The sequence below is a fragment of the Corylus avellana genome, chromosome 2 (assembly GCF_965113065.1).
Source record: "Corylus avellana chromosome 2, dhCorAvel1.hap1.2, whole genome shotgun sequence".
In the NCBI taxonomy this organism is placed as follows: Eukaryota; Viridiplantae; Streptophyta; class Magnoliopsida; order Fagales; family Betulaceae; genus Corylus; species Corylus avellana.
In genome coordinates this window covers 46,904,981-46,929,139 of record NC_142491.1, presented here as the reverse complement: position 1 = coordinate 46,929,139, position 24,159 = coordinate 46,904,981, and the positions used below count along the sequence as shown (strand labels likewise).

General features: G+C 35.4%; 3 protein-coding genes across 5 annotated transcripts; 1 reads left to right on the top strand and 2 right to left on the bottom strand.

Moving 5' to 3' along the window:
• Window positions 1-4,694: 4,694 nt before the first annotated feature.
• LOC132167716 (Leucine-rich repeat protein kinase family protein) lies at window positions 4,695-8,115 on the top strand. 3 transcript variants are annotated; one of them, XM_059578729.2, is made up of 3 exons: window positions 4,695-5,107; window positions 5,455-6,762; window positions 7,156-8,115. In XM_059578729.2, the coding sequence occupies exons 2-3, from the start codon at window positions 5,538-5,540 to the stop codon at window positions 7,842-7,844; spliced, it is 1,914 nt and encodes a 637-aa protein (XP_059434712.2). In that variant the 5' UTR covers window positions 4,695-5,107; window positions 5,455-5,537; the 3' UTR covers window positions 7,845-8,115. The 3 variants fall into 3 exon arrangements, with proteins under 3 accessions (XP_059434712.2, XP_059434714.2, XP_059434713.2); XM_059578731.2 differs by lacking the exon at window positions 4,695-5,107 and adding an exon at window positions 5,229-5,274; XM_059578730.2 differs by lacking the exon at window positions 4,695-5,107 and having other exon boundaries at window positions 5,358-6,762.
• A 689-nt stretch (window positions 8,116-8,804) lies between these two features.
• On the bottom strand, window positions 8,805-12,727 carry LOC132184759 (myosin heavy chain-like protein). The gene is made up of 4 exons (XM_059598504.2): window positions 12,384-12,727; window positions 10,421-10,739; window positions 9,271-9,329; window positions 8,805-9,134 (listed from the first exon to the last, which is right to left on the bottom strand). The coding sequence occupies exons 1-4, from the start codon at window positions 12,625-12,627 to the stop codon at window positions 9,103-9,105; spliced, it is 654 nt and encodes a 217-aa protein (XP_059454487.2). The 5' UTR covers window positions 12,628-12,727; the 3' UTR covers window positions 8,805-9,102.
• Window positions 12,728-14,181: 1,454 nt separating this feature from the next.
• On the bottom strand, window positions 14,182-21,855 carry LOC132162286 (pre-mRNA-splicing factor ATP-dependent RNA helicase DEAH10). The gene is made up of 13 exons (XM_059572541.2): window positions 21,596-21,855; window positions 21,427-21,473; window positions 21,253-21,333; window positions 20,948-21,164; window positions 20,073-20,478; window positions 19,293-19,496; window positions 18,555-18,715; window positions 17,876-18,061; window positions 16,705-16,936; window positions 15,999-16,198; window positions 15,703-15,837; window positions 15,266-15,471; window positions 14,182-14,834 (listed from the first exon to the last, which is right to left on the bottom strand). Exons 1-12 carry the CDS (start codon window positions 21,700-21,702, stop codon window positions 15,288-15,290), a joined length of 2,160 nt encoding a protein of 719 aa, XP_059428524.2. The 5' UTR covers window positions 21,703-21,855; the 3' UTR covers window positions 14,182-14,834; window positions 15,266-15,287.
• Between the last annotated feature and the right edge of the window lie 2,304 nt (window positions 21,856-24,159).

Here is a 24,159-nt window from a genome sequence, read left to right as displayed (position 1 = left end):
ATTAACTAATAGAATAATTGACAGGCGGCCAAGGTAGCAATTTAATTCATTCAAAATACGTGCGCGAAGAAGAAAAAGTCTAGCATAAGAGTTTGTTGGAACAGGCCGATAGTCGGTATAACCAAGATTGATAATCTAGGAAAGTATAAAATAGTGTCGAAAAGTCTCATTTCTTACCTGGTGTTTGCTGCCTTTTATAGCTTACTTGCCGTAATTGCCCGCCATGTAACGTATGTTCATTAGAGGCTTTTATGTTGTTTCATTTCCTAGTCACCCGATTCCTGCAAACGATCACATCATGCTAGGATTACAGAGACTAATGCCGATGTGTTGAAAGAAGGGATTCGGTGCGATGCTTTGTGGCTATCCTCGATTCAATTGATCAATAGGGCAAGTATCAGGCTATTAAGCCTCATATTAACATTGAGTGTTGTTAGGACTATTACAACTTTTATTACAAATTGATAAGGCAATTTATAATTTGCGAAATGATTAAATAAATAAAAAATTGAATTGTCAATTTAATTAATTAACAGCTGACTTATCAACTATACGATCTTAGTTATCTCACCAATAAATGATTATTCATCAATCTGTAAAAAAGATTATAATAAAAATTGTAATACTCCAAATATTTTTTTATATTACCATTACGTATGTCCACGCATGCTACTCTATTTAGATTGTTTAAAATCGTATTGGCATGTACATGACGAATAAGTTGAAAATGTGGATAAGTAAAAGAAGCGTATTATATTGGTAATGGGAATATAATAGGACATATATCATATGTTATAACATAATTTGGTCACCCTTATGGTGGTCCATGATCAAGCACCACATTCACAATAATCTAAGCCTTTATTATGAGCTAATATGTTAAAGCGTTGTGGTTGGTGAATGTAGAGGAGTCAAAAAGAATGTGCAAACAAGATTGCCATCATAATTTCATCAAAAAGGCATTAACAACTTCACTGAAAATTTAGAAACAATATATTTTTTTATTTTTTTTTACATATATAAGACCAAAAAAATAAAAAAAAAATAAAAAATCATAATCATATGGAAAGGAGCAGTTGATAAAGGTGGTGATAAACCTGCTCCTCAACCCACTAATGGCTCTTATATCCAATGATTGTTGACATGCTAGCTATATTATACTTTTTTGTTTGGTATAATACAATTTGAGATCTGGCTTGGGTGCATTTGGAATTGGACCGTCGTGATTGAACTGATCATATACTCAAATAAGTGATTGAACGGTCCAAAACTTATTCAAATAGGTGAATCTCATATTAGTTTTCTTTCCTTCCTAAAGCTTTTGTTAATGCCAAAATCTGGATCATTGCTCTTCTTGGGAAAGTAATTAAGGTTTCAAAACAAGCCAATCTGGGGCACAAAATGGGCAGCAGCCCATTACTGCTTCGGGTTATATATATCCATGTAACTCTCTTTTGTATTCTCTCCTTCTCTTGTTTGTTTTGGTCATAAATAAATTTTTTTTAAAATGTGGTGTTCAAAAGTCAAACTTGGCCATTTCATCACAGGCTACGATTTCCCATGCAACCGTCCGGGCCTTTTAATGCCAGCATCTTCTCAGAATCAACTAAATTAACTAATATTGAATGGAGGCATTTTACTTTTAGCCAACAACAATAAATTAATTGGATAGCTGGCCTCATCATCCGGCATATAATTGTTCCTATTATTTCCGAATCTCATTTACATATTATTATTAAAATAATAACATGCATGTTATAGTGTAAATAACGGTTAAGATTAAATCTTTCAATTTTTTTTCACTTTCTATTGTCAATGGGTCAAACAAGAGGATTAGGGAAGAGGTATATATATATATATATATATAAAGAGAAAGTTGGTACCTCTTGTATTGGATCTTATATTTGAGATGTTTTTGGTTTCTTTTACATATCATTCTAACCCCACAGTATGGGGTGTACCGTGTACATAAACCTCGTATTCAACATTTTGGGTCTAAAAGGTTGTATGCATACTAATTGAAACATATATATTTTTTTTTTGGATGATGGACCCTCTGAGGAAAGGTTACACAAATTGAAATATAACTCTTTTAATCTTTTTTATTATTATTATTATTTATTTTTTTATGACGGGACCCTTTGAAGAAAGGTTATTTTGTGTACCTACTTCTTAAGGGCAATTTTGCTAAGAGCTTGACCCAAATAATTGTTTACATAACTACATTTAAAAGGATTCGAACTTTAGACCTAAATAAAAATGCCACCAAATCTAAGACATTTACCACTTGAATTAACCCTTAACTCTTGTAATTCTTCGTGTTTGATCAATACCCAATCTCACAATGTTAGTATAGTTTTTTTTTTTTTTTTTTTCAAATAAAATTGCATTAGAAAAAGGCCAAACTTTACATACGTACAGTGCCATAATTAACACTATCACAAAGACTGGGATGAATAGTAGTTTAACATGATATCAAAGCTAAATATTTTTGGATCAAACCTTGACTCTATCAATTCACAATTCCATTTAAATTAAATATTTCACGTATTAGACATCATCTATTAAAAGAGAGTTTAAGTCCACACGTGAAGGAGAGTGTTAAACTAATGATTAAGTAATTAAATTTACCTCTTCCTATAAGTTTAAGCTTTTGAGATAAATGATAGTTTAACAAAGACTACCTTCTCAAGAATTTGAGAAAAATTAAGTGCATGCTTAGTATATTGAATGAATATTTTGGAAATACAAGAATTAGAATGGAATGATCATAATTTCTTTAAAAAAAAAAATCCTCTAAATTATCTGTTTTTTATGAGAATAAAAAAAAAAAAAACAAAGTCAATGGACTGATGGTAATGGTAGCCGCAAATATTGAAATGATTTTCTCAAATTAAATTGATCAACATTCAACTGCCCTACTCATAAAAAAAAAAAAAAAAAAAACATTCAACTGCCCAGTCCCTAAGCTAACCTACCCATAAGAACGGTGGTGACAAGGATGGGCGGTTATGATTGATCGTAGAACACACGTGTGCTGTATATCACAAGGCCCACAATACTTGTCGTTGTCAAACAAAAACACCGTAGGGTAGCGTGTAATAACTTCGCTCGTGGTGTTTGGTTCATCGCTGTCACTTCACCTTCGTGACCCTCACCATTGATTGGCTGAACAACTATTTATTTTTTAACTTTCGGTGGCATTCAAATTCCATGAGATAGATAGAGAGTTGAAAGTCAATGGTCCATTTTTAAGTGGTAAAATAAAAATGTACAAATTCCAAAAAGTTGGTCACCCACTTAACAAAATTGCCCCCATTACTAATCAACTTATTCCCAATGAAACCTACTGATGAGATGCTTTGACTGAGTGGATGAAAGGATGGTAACCTAAACTAGAAAAGGACAGGTATTTGGACTTGTTACACATAAATTCATCGCCAGAACCCACGGGTCAGAGGCCCATGAGTCTAAGAAAGCCCAATACATCCAAATGGGCTCACCAAATACGCCCAATGCAAAGCAGTAGATACGACGTTGTCCCCTACACTCTCGGACGACCAAAGTCCAGATATAGGATCACAGTGAACCTCCCGCACTTAACGTCCAGATACATCTATTATATTAGGGACAAGACTCGGCCACATAGATAGCTCGCGCATAACAGGATCACCAGGATGGTTACGATCCTATTCTTAAAAACGCATCGCAGATACAGGCCGTCCTTTGATCAACGTATGTAACGGTCTCCTACCGGTCATAAAAAAAGGGAATACAAATATTAACTCTTTCGGCCGTTACGCCCAAATCCCGGATCCTCCGCCTGGCCATCATAACCACCTCCGCATGCTCAATTATAAAAGACCTCACTCCAAAGGTATGAGGGACCATGAATACACATACTGACTTAAGCATCGGAGGAGGAACCGCCGGCTAACACCCGACGCATCCTCTTAACGCGTGCTTTGATTTTGCAGATTTACTAAAAGGCTTACAGAAAGGTGAACCACGAAAGGCATAGCTCGGAGACTTGGATTCCCTTGAATTCATTGTGCCGGAAATTGCTTCAACAGGATTAATGTTAAATTTTGGCAATTTAGAAAAATACTTGGCAATTTATAAATTCATGTTTTATGAAAATTAGAATCACATAAATCAATTATAAAATAATTGTGAAAAGTAGTATTACTATTTTTCATTTGCCAATCTTCCTCAACGCGCTATTACGCAGGACACACCGTGGTTCTATTGGGACTTGATGAAAAGTGTTTGGTCTCCGAAACCAAAGAGAATAATTAAAACCACACTTCTTTCACGCGAATACATTTTTCAGTTTATAACACATTTAAGTCTTTTAACATCTAAAAAATACACGATTTTTTTAATTAGCATGTGAAAAATACTTTTTTTTTTTATAATAAAACTAGGTTTCTCACATCTCACTTGTTTAACTTTTTTTTTTTTTTTTTTAAAGCATTTTATTTTATTTAATTGGTTAAGTTATGAGCCTCACAATAAATACTATTGTATCAGTTACAAGGTACTAGAACTTTAGGGCCTGTCACATAGAACTGTAGGAATAAAAACAAAAAAACAGCATTTAGAAAATAGAAACAGAGTAAATTTTCTTTTAAGAAGAAGAATTAGAGCCATTAATGGCAAAGGTCTCAAGCGAACTAACAGGGTCAGCGACCTTCTAATCTTTCTTTATTACTCGCCTTTGTCTCCTTCACATGCAGCCTCCCGATCGTACGCTACATAGAATATAATAATATCCTGAAAAACAGTAACCGCTCTGGCTTCTCAATGATTATCTAATGGTTTCTTATTTTCATTGCATGTGATGCTGCTTCTTTAACAAGCAAATTCCAGCTCATCCGTCATCAATACCATCATCATTGCAAGGTCCCAGTATGGATTTTTCTCTGCTTACTGTTTCTGTAAGCTCAAGAATGCAGCTTGCTGGCTATTCAATGCTTCAGGATTAATACTTGGCAGTTTTCTTTTTTGGGGAGAGAGCCGAGCCTGTGGGTATTTGGTAGGAGGAGGAGGAGGACAATCTGCTGCTGTCTGTGTATCTTTAGCAAGTTTGGTCTGATCTGGGCAGGTAATAAGTTTTTGTTTGGATTCTTTTCCTGTGTCACGAGAAAATGACAGAACAAGAGAAAATTTTGTGTCTTTATTATCTATTTTGTTGTTTGTGACAAAAATGAAAAATTGAAACCAGCCTGAAACAGAGAGGCGTGTTGGGCTCAGTGGAGTCTCTTTTCTCAGGTTGTAATCAATGAAATGTCAAATATTTTGAAACAAAATTTTGACAAAATAGAGTATGAACGGAATCTTATTAAAATCAATCTTTTAAAACAAAATTTCCAAGAAATATATTATCTTATTCGCAAATTCTACATGTTTGTCTTTCAGATTCTGATTCATCTTCTTTCAAAATTCATGTAGGTGTGAGCAAGTTTTGCAGACGGTTTCAGTTTAACGGCAAATTTGCTTGATCGCCACTTGGTTCTGTAGCCCTGACTGAGAAAATGAGCAGGGAAATGGATCTTTTGTTCATTTTCTTGGCAATTTCCTTAATTTTCTCGCACACTGCTGCCGACCCAGTTGAAGATAAGCAAGCATTGCTTAATTTCCTTCAAAATATCTCGCATCCGCACTCTCTCAACTGGAATCAAAGCTCTTCTTTATGCACAAACTGGACAGGAGTGTTCTGTAACAGTGATCACTCCAGAGTCACTGAACTCCGATTGCCCGGAGTTGGCTTAAGTGGCCCAATCCCGCCAAACACTCTCAGCCGCCTGTCGGCAATTCAGGTTATAAGCCTCAGATCGAACGCTATAACAGGTCCTTTCCCTTCTGATTTCTCCAAGCTCTTAAACTTGACTGCCCTTAATCTTCAACACAACAAGTTCTCCGGCTCATTGCCTTTGAATTTCTCAGTTTGGAATAATCTTTCGATCATTGATTTATCAAACAATCGCTTTAATGGGAGTATCCCTTCTTCAATATCAAATTTGACCCACCTCATAGCTTTGAATCTTGCAAACAACTCACTTTCGGGTGAAATTCCTGATCTCAATATTCCTAGTTTGCAGCAGATAAGTTTAGCCAATAATAATCTGACTGGGAATCTGCCAAAATCCCTTCAGAGATTTCCAAGTTCTGCGTTTTCTGGTAACAATCTTACACTGGAAAATGCTCTTCCTCCAGCTTTTCCAGTGCAACCACCTAATGTTCAACCATCAAATAAAAAAACCACAAAACTTAGTGAAGCCGCAATATTGGGAATAGTAATCTGCGGCTGTGTTCTGCTGTTTGTGGTTATTGCTGTTTTTATGATGCTTTGCTGCTCAAATGGAGGTGGAAAGGGCGGTCCAGTGAAGCCAAAAAAGAAAGATGTCTCTTTCAAGAAAGAGGTTTCTATGAAAGATAAGAATGAGAAGCTTGTCTTCTATGAGGGTAATAATCTTGCGTTTAATTTGGAAGACTTGTTGAGGGCATCTGCTGAGGTGCTTGGGAAGGGAACATTTGGGACAACATATAAGGCTGCTCTGGAGGATGCAAGTACTGTGGTGGTGAAGAGGCTTAAAGAAGTGAGCGTGGGGAAACGAGAGTTTGAGCAGCATATGGAGGTGCTTGGGAATATTAAGCATGAAAATGTAGTTGCTTTAAGGGCATATTACTATTCCAAGGATGAGAAGCTTACGGTGTCTGATTACTATGATCAAGGGAGTGTGTCTGCTTTGTTACATGGTATGTTACCTTCACTTTCTGGCTGCTTTTTGCTGAATTCTCTTGATTAAAGTAGGATGTCATATGAAAACTACAAAAATTCTGCAGCTTAGCATTATGCGAAGCCTTGTATAAATTTTTTCACATTCAGATTCAAATTTTGTCAAGTACCTTTGCAGCTTCGAAGTCCTTGCAAACATTAATGTTGGATGAAATTTCAGTTCAAATTTGCAGTTGAGGAATCCACATAAAAGATATTTGTTTGCTAATGTTTTGGCATGATGACCAGTAATGGAATTGCATAAAACTTATCCTAGTCTCCTTAAGCATTCATGAGTAAATTTCATTCCATAGCAAATCATGTGTTTACTTCATTTGGTTGCAAAGATGTTTGATGCATCTCCAATATTGCAGGTAAAAGAGGGGAGGATGGCCGGACTGCATTAGACTGGGAGACTCGACTAAGAATTGCAATTGGTGCAGCAAGAGGCATTGCTCATATCCACACACAACCTGGTGGGATCAAACTTGTCCATGGAAATATAAAAGCTGCTAACATTTTCCTCAACTCCCAAGGATATGGTTCTGTATCTGATGTTGGTTTAGCAGCGTTGATGAGCCCAATACCGGCACCGATGAGGGCTGCAGGATACCGAGCCCCAGAAGTAACAGACAGCAGGAAAGCATCCCCTGCATCTGATGTCTACAGCTTTGGTGTCTTGTTGCTTGAGCTTCTCACAGGAAGGTCACCTGTGCTTGCCACAGGTGGTCATGAGGTTGTTCACTTGGTGAGGTGGGTGAATTCTGTGGTTAGGGAGGAGTGGACAGCCGAAGTGTTTGACGTTGAACTTTTGAGATTTCCTAATATAGAGGAGGAAATGGTAGAGATGTTACAAATAGGGTTGACTTGTGTTGCAAGAATGCCAGAGGACAGGCCAAAAATGGCAGAAGTAGTGAAATTGGTGCAAGAAGTTCGTCGAGTGAATACCGGAAGTCGACCATCAGGTGAGATTAGGTCAGAAGTCTCAACCCCAACAACACCTGTTATTGCAGCTGAGCTAGCATCCTCCTCTGCTATAGCATCCTCCTCGGTTACTCTCTGAGATTTTTTTTGTCCGAGTTATCTATATAGTTTTCTTTGTTTCTTTAAATTTCAGATTCAGGATTAATTGAGATTGAATTTGGGCAAATGCCTTCCATTATTGCAGTTGTTTGGTTTCTTATATTCTGTAACAAACTTGGTGCTAAGATTAGTTTAGCCACCTTATTCAGCCAAACTCAAAGCTCGACTTGTTTCTTTGGCTATTGTATTATTTGGTTAGGACACTGGTATTCATGCATGTGGAGCTCATTGCTCCACAGCGGTAACCAATATATTTCCTCCGTGAATGTGTGTGTTTGGGTGAGTATATATGCTTGAGTTCCACCTCGAGACTTGTCTTATTGCCTCAAAAGCTACCAATTCAATTGGATTCAATGTATAACTTTTTCGTAAATCTCATAAGGCTTCTCAGAGGACATTCATTTTAAGGCTTATAATTTATCCTTCTCCAACTCAGATGTGCAAATACAGGAAGTCAAAACTCTTCTTTAAATCTTAGAAAACTGTAACAACTACGAGAAATCGTAGGAGAAAAAGTATCTCAAGAATATTTTTTTTATATTGAAATAGTTGCAAACTAGCTCAAGTAAACTATCGCAAATTAGAATTAATTAATTAATTAATTATTATTATTTTTCATAAAATGCAAACCCTTGAAATCAACTTTCTAGCAACATCAAACTTGCCTTCATTTAATATTGAAATTAAGAGGTATAACAATTTTGCTGTAGCTAATTCATACAAATTAATCTAATAAAATAGCATGTGTACTTTCATATGTAAGAGGCACATTTTTTTAATAGCATGAATATAAATAAGAAAGCATGTGCTTCGTTATAAGAACATGTTGCTTTATTAAATTAGTTTCTGTCTAATTCTTGTCTGATTATAATGGGCTGACTGCCGTGGTTTCTTCAAAATGCTGACCAGAAAGGAAAAGACATAATTAAAGAGACATACAACACAATCCACGTCTGTAGTTGCAGACATTTTTACCAACTAATTTCAGAATTCTATATAATGACATATACATCCTTCTGAAAGTTTTGTTTTGTTTTTAAAAAAAGCACAGGAATGTCTTTGTATAAGAACTACACATAAGATACTTGAATTCAGAAGCAGGAAATATTTCTCAATGGGGCTAGACTTAACTCTGGGCACAACCTCGACATGCCATGCTAAAGAATAACTCATCTTTACAATACAGCCAATCCCTGTAAAGTCTACAAACATGTGATGGCATAAGCATGACGTGCCACTCATTTTCTCACGATTCTTGTTTTAACACCCCCTGAAATAGACATATAAAAGGGCTTCAGGAACACTTAAAACAAGCATAACCCAAAAACAAAGATGTACATATTGTCTAGCAGGAGTAACAATTTTATCAGTGACAAAATTCTTTCTTTTGAGATAGTAACACAGACCTTCTACTTCCTCAAATTGCACTTCCTTCACCAAATCAGCAGCTGCATGATACTCAAACCTACCAGAGGCATATAGAACATGCACTAGTATTAGCATTTTTTCTGAACAAAGTTCTATTGTAACTCTACCAGGAAAATTAACTTATAGGAAGAAAAAAAAAAGGACTTCACACACAAAACTACTGTTTTTTTTTTTTTTTTTAAATAAAAAAAAAAAAAAAAAAGGGTAAGCTAAAAACCTCAGTAATAAATAATCTCCAGGACAACAATTTTAAGCCAGGAAATTATCCTCAAGTAAAAAGTACAGAAACTCATAAGAAAACAGTGCTCTTTCAAAAAAATGGATGACTGAACAATAACATTGCAGGTATTGCATAATTCCTATATATTCTATGACCAAACTACTCTTTACCAAAGAACCAATATGTTATTGTACATAAAATAAGACCTCGCCATAATCCCCATTTTAAAAAAAAAAAAAATTGGAAAAATAAACTTTTTTATTAGTAAATGACGCAGGTAAGCAATAGGTTTGAAGCCCAAGACCTCATCCTCCATCCTGCTCTTATTGAAGGAGGAGGCACCATTTGAGCAAGAGCTCATTGGCTTCATAAAGTAAAAACTGATCTTCCCATCCTACAGCATCTAATAAAAGCAATGTAGAAGATATTTGTACGCAGCATTCAGGAAATATGATTAGCCCCATAGGGGAATCTTTTGATTCTCTCCCAAGTTGTTAGACCATAGGCACGCCAATGTCTAAGTTAACAAAAAAATACAAATTTAAAAAGCAAAGACGATTATCTTTCCCGCATGTAATACTGACACATGGGGCTTGTGTGTGTAACTAATATGACAGTCTACAGAAAAGTGGAATGTTGCATTCAGATGGATTAGCTGGAAAGGGGTTTCCTGGACCTGTGGTCACAAGATATAATAATCTGAACCAGAGAGTGTTTGATAGATTTGCTCAAAATTCTTAAACTCAAATGAAGAAAACCCCAAATACATAGCAAAATCAGGCCTCAAATGCTTGATCCAAGCATTCTGAAGACTGTAGAACACTCCATGCACATAAAGAATGATGATATCATATAAAAACAAAACAAAGCTTAAATCAGCTACAGAAAGAGTGTTGGCATTTTTTTACCTATTCGAGAAAACCACCTCAAGTTCACTGTTAGATGCATCCTTAATAGCTTCAACTAAGACAGTAACAATTTCAGTCTTGCGAGTACTAGCCATGAGTAAATCATACTCTCTAGGAATTATTATTGCAAAGAAATTATCACTTAGTTCACTCAAACACATCTTCTCCACGGCTGCCAGGCCAATCCTCCGTTTAAGTGCATTAGTCTCCGGGTCAAGAATGTAAATGGCAACGTCAGTAATTAATACAATACGTCGTTTCATCTTCCCTGAACCAGTGAACTTCAAAATTTTATCAGCAAACAGAACGTGCCTGTCACCTGAAGAGATTAAAAAACGGGACTGGCAAAGTCAGTAATAATGTTCCTTTTTAGCGCTTTTTTTTGGGTGGGGTGGGGGATGAGGGTTTTGAAGCAGAGATGGCAAAATACAATTAGACATGTTCAAGCACATCACATGTTTCTGAAACACACATTGAACCCATGTACTCTACTTATCTATCCCCTCCCCCAACCTATCAAAACAAAAAGATCAGGTGCTATCGTTGGTTGGGAATAACAAGAAATTCTAAGACACATTTTGGCATAGAAAATAATGACACTCCTCAATCCCATTACTAATTTCTATTGATTTTCTCTTTATTTTTTTAAAGAACACTATGCAAGAGCAAGATATAATGACTACCCTAGATAAGTAATCAAAACAATAGGTTGTCAAAGATCAGAATAGAAAAACAAACCTAAGGCATCTACACATTTATTTCTTTCTTTGATGAACTTCTACAACTTGATCATGTGGCGTTCTTTTAGGCTAAAAGTTGGCAATATCTAAACACATTTTACCTCTCCCCATAAGTACGTTGACAGATGGACCAAAGTACTTATCCACAAGAATAAATTGAATAAAGTCAATAAACATTTCCAGTATATTAATGAAGAGTAATTCTAAACACTTAACTTTTACCTCTTAGACTTTTTCATTTTTAATAAAGGCTGATTCAAAGGCAAATGAGCACCGTCACATCAGCCTAGTGAGATGGGAGTAGGATGAGAGTGGAGTATGTAACATTACTCATTAATGAAGGATCTCGTATTACAGATTTGAGAATCACCAAAAATAACACCAAATGAAACTAGTAAGAACCCTTTCTCACTCCAATTTTCATTACCCCCAATCAAATTAACTTTATGCTAACCACATCTACCAGACTTTAAACTTAAATATTTGATTAAAGCAAACACTTGGATCAAACCAATATGTGAAAAGTTGAAACTTATAAGTTTAAGGGTTGTTCTTTGCTCAACACAACAGAAGAACACACATGTGGATGGCACAAATGAAGCGTGCAATATACCATGATCATCAAAATAGCATCACTTAGATGGCATTCCAGTCGCTTTATATAACCCAAAAATGGCAGGCAAGCGGTATAACGAAAACTAGAGTCATTTCAATGTTATTAGAAACAAAATACGCTCATCCTCCACATGATAAATAAACCCAATATCACGAAATTATTCGATAACTAAAAAAACCCTCTCTCCACAAACTACTACTCAGATGAGAAAATGCATGTTTCTCTAGGAAACCTATTTTACATTTTTGCGAACTAAAAACAATCCAAAGCAATAGAACAATTCATAGAAGTATTCTGAATCCAAATTTCCCAAATTGATTTAATAAAAACAAAAATATTCAGTCACCAACTCCGAGATTCCACCCAAGCATACAATTCTTGAATCTGGCAATACCAAATCATCGTGTAGAAAGAATCTATTCACCAACCAAAATTTCCCACCGTTGATTTACCAGGTTCAAACTATGCCTCTGTCAAATTCGCACTCAAAAGTCGCATAAATTCTTGTCATTTCAGGTCTCAACCCATTAGAATACGAAATAAAACAAGAAAATCAAAAACAAAGCAAAACAAGCATTGCATATATGTGAATGCATGGAAAGCAGACCTTGTTTCTGCAAAAGCTTGATCGAGAAGGGGTGGGAGGCCACGTCGATGTAGTCGCCCTTATAGTCTCTGTGGAGCGAGGCTTTTCTGCGGACCTTCACGCCCATGAACGGCTCTTGATCGTCCGTCACATTGCTATTGGATGGTCTTAATCGCATTCCGTTTTCATCTTCTTCGACGCCGTCGTATTTGGGCTGCTGTGATTGGTCGATTTGGACCCGCCTCTGCGGCCTGATCCGCTCCATTTCTCTCGGGCTCGGCGGAGGCGAGTCTGACTCGGTATGAGCCCAGTCAGTTTTGGAGCGCAGAGAAAGAGAGGAAGGGAGGCCAAGGCTAAAGTGGTTCGGTGCGCACTATGTGGGGGAAGTGGGTGGGTCCGTTTTCTTTAGTCGGATTCTCCACCGGTCGATCACGTTAGCTTAGCCACGTCAATTATTTGACGTGCAATTATTGCAAGGTCTGGAGGAAATCACAGCCGTTGGTATTGTAGAATTCCCTACTCATCAATTATTATAAAACAACTTTTGCTTAGCCCCGACGTAATTCTAATTAAAAAGAGTAGTTATTATTCATCTGGACAGATTCCGGTCATTTAAATCCATTCAATTTTCTCCATTTTTTTTTTTTTATAACATACAATTAGCATGATAGAAAATGGAGAAAATGTTTTCATGGTGACGATGTGCTTCAAAAAATAATGGAAAAAATATAAAAAAGCCTCTCAAACTATCAGTCGTTTGCAATATAGTTTTTCAATATTCAAAAGGTATTAAAGTAGCCCCAAAACTACTAAAATGTATCAAAAATGCTACTCATTTTTTTATATTCTTATAATACCCCTTCTTTTAACAAATAAAATAATAAAATAATTGTAAAAAAACAAAAAACCAAACAATTTTTTTAAAATACAAAAAAAAAAAACCAATTGGCTAATAAATACAAAAAAAAAAAAAAAAAAAAAAAAAGTTTTTGGAATAAATAAATAATTTAGGCTAAAGGCAGTGACTAATTTAAGCCAACTACAGTAACTATTCATGTCATATTAAAGTAAAATCAAAAGTATGGTTTTTGAGATTTTTTTTTTTTAAAAAAAAAACAATTTAATCTCTGGAGTCAAATTCTGTTAAAAATTTGTTTTTATTCGCCCATTGATTTTATTTTAAGACGACATGAAACAATTTATAATTTAGGCCAACTACAGTGACTAATTATTTATTTATTCCAAAAAGCTTTTTTTTTTTTTTTGGTATTTATTCGCCCATTAGTTTTTTTTGTATTTTTCACTAATTTTTGGGGTTTTTTTATTTTTTTTTTATTTTTATTTTTACAATTATTTTATTATTTTATTTGTTAAAAGAATATGAGTATTATAGGAATATAAAAAAATAAGTGGCTTTTTTGATACATTTTAATAGTTTGGGAAGCTACTTTAGTAACTTTTGAACATTAGGAGGCTATATTGCAAATAACCGATAGTTTAAGAGGCTTTTTTATATTTTTCCCAAAAATAATCATACCCTTTACTTTTCCATATCCGAAAGGAAGTAGAGCAGTTCATGTATGCATATCGAATCATTCAAATAGTCAGTTATATCATTTATGCTTCCTGTGGGTATTTAATGTAGGAATTATATGTCACCTTCACACTTCCAATGCCAGTGGCCATGGCCAATTGAGGGAAATAGAAAAGAAAATCAGCTGTCAATCATAGGCACACAATTTGTTCCAGCATCCTTATCTCAGCATTCAAGGGTTAGAAACTTCCTTTACTTTCGGCTATTTTGATTTTAAGATCTTATTTTTAAATTTGATGTTTAGATTCATTCTACATTTCAAAACCTCTATTGAGATTTTAGAAAAAATAGCTAACAAAAAAAGTGTGAAATACTATTATAAACGAAAAGAAAAATTATTATATAATTAAGATACATCACCAGCACTCAACAACAATTTCTCTCTTCCTAAAACAGAAAATGAAATCTGAAACTCATTCCTAGTCTCTTGCAAAGCTTTTTGACTGATGACTCGGTTACTCACCAATGCTCAAGGCTGCACAACCCCCATTTAGATGAGCAGTAAGTTGTGTAATTAACTGAAACATGTACACGTCCCTAAGAAGGTAAAAGGGACTCAAGAAAGCTGCAACTTATTCAGTCTGCTGATATATGCCAATAAGCAACAGCCATGCTTGTTTTCACATATTATGATACAGACATAGGTGTTAGACAGTGCCTCCGGCCACCTTCTAAAAAAGTTGTTCAATGTGATAGTTGTGGCACATGAGCAGCCAGAAATCCCTGTCCGGACAAGATTGAAAGCCAGTGCCAAACCGGACAACGAACCATCATATTCTAGCTTCCAGGAAGATTCCCATCAAAAAATAGCCACTCCTCTCAACAATTAAACAACAAATATCACGCTACAGAATGTCAAGTCTCTATTCTCTTTTCCCCTGTTGCAGTAGAGAAACCAAAACATTAAACCGCTGCATCCAACATGATTTAAAAGTCAAGGATTGGCATCAAGTCATGTTTTGCGTTTTAACCAAGGTGATTCGTGAGTAACTCTTAAGAATTTAGGTATTATATCTAGATTATAATTCCTATTATTGTTAAAAAAAAAAAAGGTAATGACTTGATTAGTACAGTAAATCTCCGACCAAGTTACTCTCCTGACATCGGAAAGCTAATATGGTAAGCAACTTCCCATGCCTGCACCGGTTTGAAAAAAGTAGCTTTGAGTTGGGACCCGAGCAGGTACAACATGGTCAGAAGTTTGTGGATTATATTCATGATAAATTAAGCATGCCAAGAGTGAACAACATAAAATTAATGAGCCCAACCCACAAACTGTTAAATGAACAGAGAGAATTCGTGATCTTACCAGTTAGTATTGACACCAAGATTTAATTTTGCATGCAATAATATTGAGGAGCCAGCTCAGCTAACCACAAGTAATCGATTTTAGTTATGTTGCGGATATACTTGTGATTTGTTTGGACTAGTTCGTTGAAAACTATGCACTCTGGTTTTGCCTGGAATAACACAGAAGAAGGGTGGATCTGCACCACCTGACCACTTGCCAAAGCCCTGTCATTTAATCAGGTAAGCATGAGAAGTCTAATTGAGAATGGAGCATTATAAACTAACCAAAAATACAAACATGTGACAAGTGAAAGTCGAATATATTGACTAGCCATCAAACAACAGGAACATCTTCAAATGTGATGTAGACCTCATTAAAAGGCATAAAGAGAAGTGGAACTATAAGATCTGCCAGATGCATTTCAACATCATTCGTGTCAAGTTTACACTTAATACCTGTATGTTCCCTCAGGCTGCTTCAAAGCTGCATTGAGGAAAAATGAAGCAGCAAGACATCTGCAGAACTGAAGCATGTCATCTCCACAAGAAGCAAGACGAAGACCCATTTGTTCAACATTCCCCCGAATTTGACTGCAATAAAGCACCTAATATACTTAAGGATGGAGATCTGGGGTAAACTAAAATGGATCAGATATTAATGATCTTCTGAATGGTGAAACCATTTTGGTACATTTCTGGGAACAAAACCTAAAAAATACACATAACTCTGACAAGGATAAAAGACAGCCAACCTGTGGACGTCACGAGCGTGCCTCAAGGAACGACTATTGATAAAATTTTCCTTGCACCACTTTCTCAGAATTTTTTCATTTTTCTCTTTACTAAGACCCACTGTTCTCTTCTCCAAGAACTCATTAGATGCGCGATATACATTAACCAACGTGAGCTGGTCTCCCTCCGGACATGAAAAGCATTTCATTGCAGTTCTTGCCTGACCAATACCAGAAAAACATGGCAGAAAAAATTACTACATGCCCATATGCCTGACAACAATAAAGCAACAAGGCTAAGGAGCTGCAGTAGTCCTCTCTATATTGAGATAATATACACCGAAATGGGTGATAACAAATCAATATAAAAAAATTCCACAAATTATTTAAGCTATGAACAACTCATTCCATAATTACTGCCTAAACTAAAATTCCCATCACTCATTGAAGCATTAATCTCCCACTAAACAGATCTACATGATATTAGTACTGTGTCCTTCAAGACCCTTTGCTAATAATCATTATATCTAATAGCAAACCAAACAGAACCATCTAACATATGGATTAAATTCTTGCTCATTACCACTTGCTTGTATTACTTATCATGTGACTAATTAAAAATAGTATTAAGTATTCATTCAGTCACAGTCATATCATTGCCCAACTATAAGATCAATGAAAATATTATCACGAGCACATTAGAAGTAGCAATTTCCATGCAATATACCTCTTCTAATTTTTCACGAGGGGCATAAAAAATAGATTCCACTGAGAGCATCGCAACAGTTATCAACATTTCTTCCAAGCAGTTGAACTGACTAGCCAGGATAAGAGCTCTTGAATAAATAGGGTCTAGGGGGAGCTGAGCCATTTGATGGCCAACAGGATCTGAAAGTTTACATTCATCTGTTAAAGCACCTAGTAAGAACAACTGCTCCAATGATTTGACAATAGATGCCCTGTCCGAACATGCAAAAAAAAAAAAAATCATGTACCAATAGACATCTTTGAAAGATAATAAAGCAAAAGTTTAGTAACAATAGAACAAATTAATAGATGCAATTAAAACACCTAGATGCCTTCTAGGAAACAATACAGGTCCCATGAGAAAGCACCATACAGAAGACTACCAAAGCATATCACAAAAACCACAATCTGGTTTGAAAAACAAATCCAACCATTAAAGATGTTCACTTGATAATGATGATTCCAATAATCACCAGCTATAATGGATCCGCAACTGCTGGAATTGACCCAATTATAATAGATAAACAGGCAGATTTACGCTTCTGAACCAACCAAACGATCTAACATTTTCAACCAATTTTTACTTCCTAAAATTTATGATACATTTTCCAAATGAATTAATAGGCTGGCCTCATGGTTTTTCTTCAATGGAGCTAACGGAGAGAGTAATGCTACACATACTCCCACTTCTATACACTTATTTCTCTACACCCATAGGTGGCTTTTAAAACCACCGTTAAATTTGGGATGGATTTTTATAAGATTTTAATCTAATGGTGATTTTAAAAGCTACCAATGGGTGTAGAAAAGTGGGTGTACAAAAGTGGGAGTATGTGTAGCAAAAATCAGACCGAGAAGATCCATGTGGCCAATTATAGTCCAAGTCAAGCCTTACTCCTAGGGTCAAGTCATAATATTACACAAAAATGGTGCACCCACATATGCAAAAGGTAAAGAAAAATGATGAACCATCTGCCTGCGAGTGTTTCAAATTTCTAGTTTTCATGACTTTTTTTTTAAATCTTTTTCTTTCTTTTCTGGATAGATATTTCTCTTGTATACTTCCTGTGTACCCTTTGCGTTTTTAATGAAGTCCATTTACTTAACAAAAGAAGAAGACGAAGAATGATGAACCATCTACAAATATTTACCTTGAAGGTTTCTCCATGAAGTCAAACCCAAGAATATCATTGACACCCAAAGCCTTGAGCTGCAAAATGACATTAGCAAGGTTGCACCGCTTGATCTCAGGCTTTGTTGAATCCTCAAGTTTCTCAAATTCACTCTCTGGGTAGAGACGAAAGCACTTTCCAGGTCCTTCACGCCCTGCACGTCCACTGCAGTAGGAAATCAGTAGTCATCCTGGATTATTCCTTTGTGGACATCCTTCTGAGTATCCAGGGATATACCAATCTAATGGTGGATCATAACATAAAAAACAGGAGGAAACACATATGCATGCATGGAGATGAAGATGATTAATATGGGGTAGGGTGCACATGGTTGGTATCCAAATTCAAACTATTAGTGCAAGTCACAAACTTTTTGGCAAACAAGACCTCATATGAATTGAAAAGGAAGTCCAACTATGGTGACAGGTTGCGTTAATTAACAAGACTTTTTAAGTAAAACGCCAAATTGGCAGTGACAGGTGTCGGTAACTAACAAGCAATATCTCTTATTAAGTGAAAAGGGACACTTAACCAGTGGAGAAGGATGTTGTTAACTTTAATAAATATGCACGCAAGAGACCATCATACAAACTCAATATATTCAGATTTGTATATAATTATTCACTTAGAACCACCAAGCATGATCAAATATGCCTACCTCCTCTGAAGAGCTTGTGCTTTAGATGTTGGGACGATGATCAAAGATTCCATCCCTTTGACCGGATCATAGGAGCGTGCTTTTACAAATCCAGGATCTATAACATACCTGATTCCAGGTATTGTCACTGATGTCTCAGCAATATTTGTTGCTAATATTACCTAAAAAACCAGTCATGGACAGAGAATGAAAGAATAATTACTAATTTTTCCTGGTAATTTAAAGTTTTACCCAAAATAAACAGCCATCATGAACAGAATGACAATTTAGGAATAAAATAACTAACACTGAAGTAAAACTACAAGATAATCCCTACATTTCAAGTATAGTAAGGAATTTTGTACATGGAACTATAACAAAGAGCTCAAAGCGTCTTTTCTTTTTGATAAGTAGGAGCTAAAAGCATCTTGAAATATATTATAGCATCATGAGGGATGAAGCAGGCTGTCTAACCAACCAGTGCTGTCATTTTCACCTTCACTTATGTGGGTTCTACAAATCTAATGGTTGATTTAAAATATATATATATATATATGGAGAAGGATGGGAGAACGACAAAAGTAGATACTCTAGCATTTCTCTATCTAAAAATATGATCACATTTCCCAAAATCAGATAAACTTGATCAAGTCATAGATCTTACAAATCAATGAGCATTAAATTAAACATATACTTCATCAATCATCTACACATATGCATGATACACTAAATAAAAGCTCACATGCAACATAACTCTACCTTACGGAAACCGGCTGGAGCAGGTGCAAACACTCGCATTTGTTTTTCTGACGGAAGAGCTGAAAATATGGGAGCAGTTAACAGCTTTCGACTGCCTTCAGGTAACTGTTGAAGTCGCTCTTTGACAAGTCTTTCAACCGATTCAATCTCTTCTTGCCCAGTCAAAAATACAAGTATATCACCAGGTCTCTCCTCCAGATGAATCTAACAAGATAAAAACAACAAACACTTTTCTGATGCCATATAGGAACTCTATCGATGAATCATCTTAGAAAGATTGGATACTTTCAGAGTCAGCTGAATTCATGTCAAGATAGGAAAAAGATTGGATTTCACCAATTGTATTAGGATAATATTAGACATCCCAACACTTTTTCCCAAATTCTTTTTCCCAAATGATCTGGTCCATTCAATAAATAAATAGATTTATATTTTCCTTTTTCTTAAATGAATATGGGGTCCAGATCATTTGGGAAAGGGAATTAGCAGCCCTCATTGTCTTAATACAAATTTTGTAGGTAGAACTTAACTTTACATGATAGATTCACACCAAATACATGCATGGATAGTAAATACATCCAAATTATCTAATTTAACTAGATAATTATGTGTATATAATTATGATATTGAACACTAATGCTTAAGATAATGTTAAAAAAAAAAAATTGTCAAGATCAAATAAAACTCAAATCATCAAAGAAACTCGGTGGAAAAATTAGAGCAGCTTGCATGCAGAAGTTGGTCAAATCGAAACACAAAAGAAGAGAGCTATTTAACAACCTGTAATATGGTAATTAAGGTTGCATCTACATAATCTGGCTCAGCATGATGAGTGTAAAATATATCTACTGGAAACTGTCGCCCTTGGATGTGAACAGCTCTTGCACCACCAAAGTACTCGGAGAAACCACGCGCATCCAAGCTGGCAGACATGATGATTAACTTCAACGGAGGGAATTTTCTGCCTTGGCATTGCTTGAGAAAAATACCATTGTCTTTATCTGACAGAGTGCCATTATTTTCCTTCTTTTTTTCAATATTAAGGCGGTCATTGAAAGATTTTGACCTTGCTTTTTGTACATTTTTAAGCAAGCCCAGCAACACATCAGTGTGGACAGTCCTCTCATGAGCTTCGTCAACAATGATGACTGAATACCTAGAGAGATATGGATCCAATAATGCTTCCCTGTAAGTGCATCGAAACTCTTATCAGTTCACACACAGGAGCAAAGCTCATAAAAAGGGTCTCCTAGACAAACCCTACTGTGACTAAACATTGAATTTAATATTTTGAACCTTCTTAAGGTCTCCTAGATAAACCCTATCATTTAGGCTAGGGATAAATTATAGTAATAAATAATTTCAAAACTTTCGCCAGCATATATTTTATGATCTGCTATTACTTATTGAAAGCTATCCCCTTTGTCAAATATAACACATAATCCACATCTCCAGAAGCATCCAGGTCCTGACAATACTACAAAACTAATATCCACACTGATTTTCAAAAGGGCCACACCAGCCAACAGCAATATATTTATTGAAAAAAAAAAAAAGTATCAAATATGCTATCACATAGTTTAAAAGTTTAACAACGAAACAAACAGTATGATGCACAATGACATACTGCAAACGAAGTGGCGCATACTTTCTACCTCAGTAGCAATCCATCTGTCATGTATTTGATCCTCGTTGAGCCAGACGTCACATCCTCAAATCTAATGGAGTACCCAACCCTTTGGCCCAACTCCACACCACATTCCTCAGCAACCCGTTTTGCGACAGTGACAGCCGCAACACGCCTAGGTTGAGTAATCCCAATAGTCTTCCCATCCCGACAAAATCCCGCATTAAATAGAAACTGTGGCAACTCTACAGAAAAAATTACACTGAAAACATTAATAGAAAAACTCATCCCCATAAAACGTAATACATATGCAAAAGAATATGATAAACATACGGGTAGTTTTTCCACTTCCAGTTTCACCAACAATAATCAGAGTATCATTGTTTCGGACCTCACCCGCTAGCCGTTTCTCAACTAAGAAAAGAAAACACCACTAATAAGCAAATTTCTGATAACAGACACAAACTAAAACAGCAAAAAAGAAACCAACAACTGTGAAACCAATACCGGAAGCGATCGGAAGAGACTTTCTATGCTCCGCAGTCTTTTGCTTCCTGCATTACAGTCAAAATCGCATAATTTTTCTACGTTTAACCCATAATTTTTCTCAGCCACCAAACAGAAACCACGCAAATATATATAAATGTGTGTTTTGGAATAAGGTTGGATTTTTGACCTGGAAAAGGCGGGGTCGACCTTGCGGTCGTCGATAGTGAACTTGGCGCTAAGTTTGTGGCGGTTGTCGGTGGAGTTTTTGAGTCCTCCTTGAGCCATTGAGGGCATCGCAATCTTAAAACCCTTGTATTCTTCAAAAAAGCCTCAAATTGACGAATTAAGGTTCACCGGTTTCTAGCAGGAGTCATGGTTTGTGTAAGTAACGGTGGATGCCGGAAAGGTCGAGTCGGATTGCGGCATGTCAATTTGCTGTAATTTTGCTCATCAAGAATCGACCTACTTCTTTGGGTCATGCCCGTTGGATTCATCTTGGGTTGAGTCCACGGGCTTCTGTTTTTAATCCTTTTGGGCCTCAACTATGTGTTTGCTTTGCTCTTTGAAACTTCGAGAGAATACATATAGTTAAGAGAAATGTTAGGAGTCAAACAAGTGAACTTATCAAAAATTTTAAATTTACATGGCAAGACTATGAGTGGCAGACAAAAAAGAGAGAATTGCATTTTTTTTAATTTAAAAACCATTGTCACGTCAGTTTCAAAAAAATTTTGAATTCATTTGTTTGATTTTCTACCACTTCTCTATAGTTAATGGTTGGTGTTGTATTCTTTTGGAAATTATTACACTAAAACCCATTTTTTCTATACTTATTAGACAAAGGTGTAAGTATTAAAATATATAATTAAATGCTAATTGATAATAAAATTAACAGCGGAATGAATAATTATATAAATACCTCTAGCCATGCTTTGCTCAAGCCAATTGAAGAACAGCTTCACAAAACTAAATCTGAAAAAACTAAAAATATTATTGAGAGGTTCTTCTGACCTATGCCTACCAGTGAGTGCCAATTGATGGAATACACATGCCTTATTTATAGGTAGGTCAGGGGACCCTCAATTAGAGCTGTTACCTTAATTATTCCTCCCATCAAGGAATAAAAATCAAATCAATACAGTTAATTGATTCCACAAAATAAAATCTTTAATGAAATCAAATACTTGTTCCACAAGAATTAAATCAGTGATTTAATTCAGAATATTTGATTGAAATCAAATACTTGTTCCACAAGAATTAAATCAGTAATTTAATTCAGAATATTTGATTTACACAATAAGCTTTAATTGGAATAAATTATTGAACACCGTAATTTTATTATTACAATAATATATGTGACATAAAGGGACATATTTTAATGGAATTTCTTACATTCTCCCACTTGGCCCTTATGACACATAAATTCTTTATGGTGTTCAATTCTATGACATGGCCAATACTTTATTTATTCCAACCATTCATGGAATCCTCCCACTCATTCAAGGAATACTACACACGAATCATGGCGGTAAAGCTTTTATATAATAAGCCGTCCCTTCCATGTATCACAATGTCTAATACCTCCCTAAATGGGTACTTTATGGATAATGTACTTTATGAATGAACTTCCTATAAGTCATTCGGGTCCAACTTTAATTTTATCCCCACGGATAAGAATGATATATATGCGCACAAAAATCTTTATAACATAACATTTATGTCTATAGACCAATTAAAGAGAAACTAAGCACAAATGAATTAATGAATCTCATATATTCCACATGACTTTATACTTTCTTTACCGGTAAATCTTTAGTCATGGGATCCACAATCATCAATTCAATACTTACATGCTCAATAGACACTTATTGTCACTTAATGTTCTCTTTCATAGTAATACTTTATGTCGATATACATACTTCTGCTTCTACGCAGTTTATTCTTAGAAAAGATAACTGCAGTAGAATTAACTCAGAAGATCTTTATGGGTCTAACTATAAAATCGACAATCTTGAGACCTTTAACAAAAATGTCTCAACCATAATGCCTATGTAATTAATTCACAGCATGTAATGACTTTTGCTTTCATGGTAGATGTAGCAACTGTAGTTTGCTTACTGCATCTTCAGTACATATATACTGAATTTGATTATCTACTATTTACACATTTAGCAAAAATCAAACCTGAATAAACACCACCAAATGGTAAGTGTATCTGTAGTTCTTGGTTCATTGCATATTCCACAATACTATATTGACCCAATAGTCCAACTGCTATTTCAATGTCAGGTCTAATGTAGACCTGTGCATACATATGGAATATTTTTCATTTGCCATTGTTCCAATACATTTGGGACATTATCCCCTTTAATAATAGGTGCTACTGAAGATTCGTAGTTCTTCATTCTGAATCTCTCCCAAAAAACTTTAGTGAGATGAACTTTATGTAGCAAACCTAAATTAATGCTTGCAAGCAAAATATTATCTATATACAGGACTAAAAGAAATGTAACTTTACTCCCACTGACTTTAAGGTATATTCAATGATTAACAAGGTTCTCAATAAACCCATGTAAGGTAACAACCTTGTATTATACACCACTAGTGAGAGGCCTATCTTAGTCTATCAATAGATATCCTTAATTTGCAAGCTTTCTGACTGTTATTAATAAAACCCCTTAAGTTGTCTTATGTACACCTCCTCCTTAAGATCCTTATTCAGGAAAATTGTTTTTCACATCCTTTTGATAT

What these genes read in the sequence shown, in the direction of transcription:
- LOC132162286 (XM_059572541.2), bottom strand. Translation starts at nt 21,702, where the DNA reads ATGCCCTCAATGGCTCAAGGAGGACTCAAAAACTCCACCGACAACCGC. An exon ending in ACAGATGGATTGCTACTGAG is followed by an intron (nt 20,479 to 20,947) that starts GTAGAAAGTATG and finishes ATGCACTTACAG; the next exon opens with GGAAGCATTATTGGATCCAT. An exon ending in CCTTAATTACCATATTACAG is followed by an intron (nt 19,497 to 20,072) that starts GTTGTTAAATAG and finishes TTATCTTGTTAG; the next exon opens with ATTCATCTGGAGGAGAGACC.
- LOC132167716 (XM_059578729.2), top strand. Translation starts at nt 5,538, where the DNA reads ATGAGCAGGGAAATGGATCTTTTGTTCATTTTCTTGGCAATTTCCTTA. An exon ending in TGTGTCTGCTTTGTTACATG is followed by an intron (nt 6,763 to 7,155) that starts GTATGTTACCTT and finishes CCAATATTGCAG; the next exon opens with GTAAAAGAGGGGAGGATGGC.
- LOC132184759 (XM_059598504.2), bottom strand. Translation starts at nt 12,627, where the DNA reads ATGGAGCGGATCAGGCCGCAGAGGCGGGTCCAAATCGACCAATCACAG. An exon ending in CAAGCTTTTGCAGAAACAAG is followed by an intron (nt 10,740 to 12,383) that starts GTCTGCTTTCCA and finishes TAATCTCTTCAG; the next exon opens with GTGACAGGCACGTTCTGTTT. An exon ending in GCAATTTGAGGAAGTAGAAG is followed by an intron (nt 9,135 to 9,270) that starts GTCTGTGTTACT and finishes TGTCTATTTCAG; the next exon opens with GGGGTGTTAAAACAAGAATC.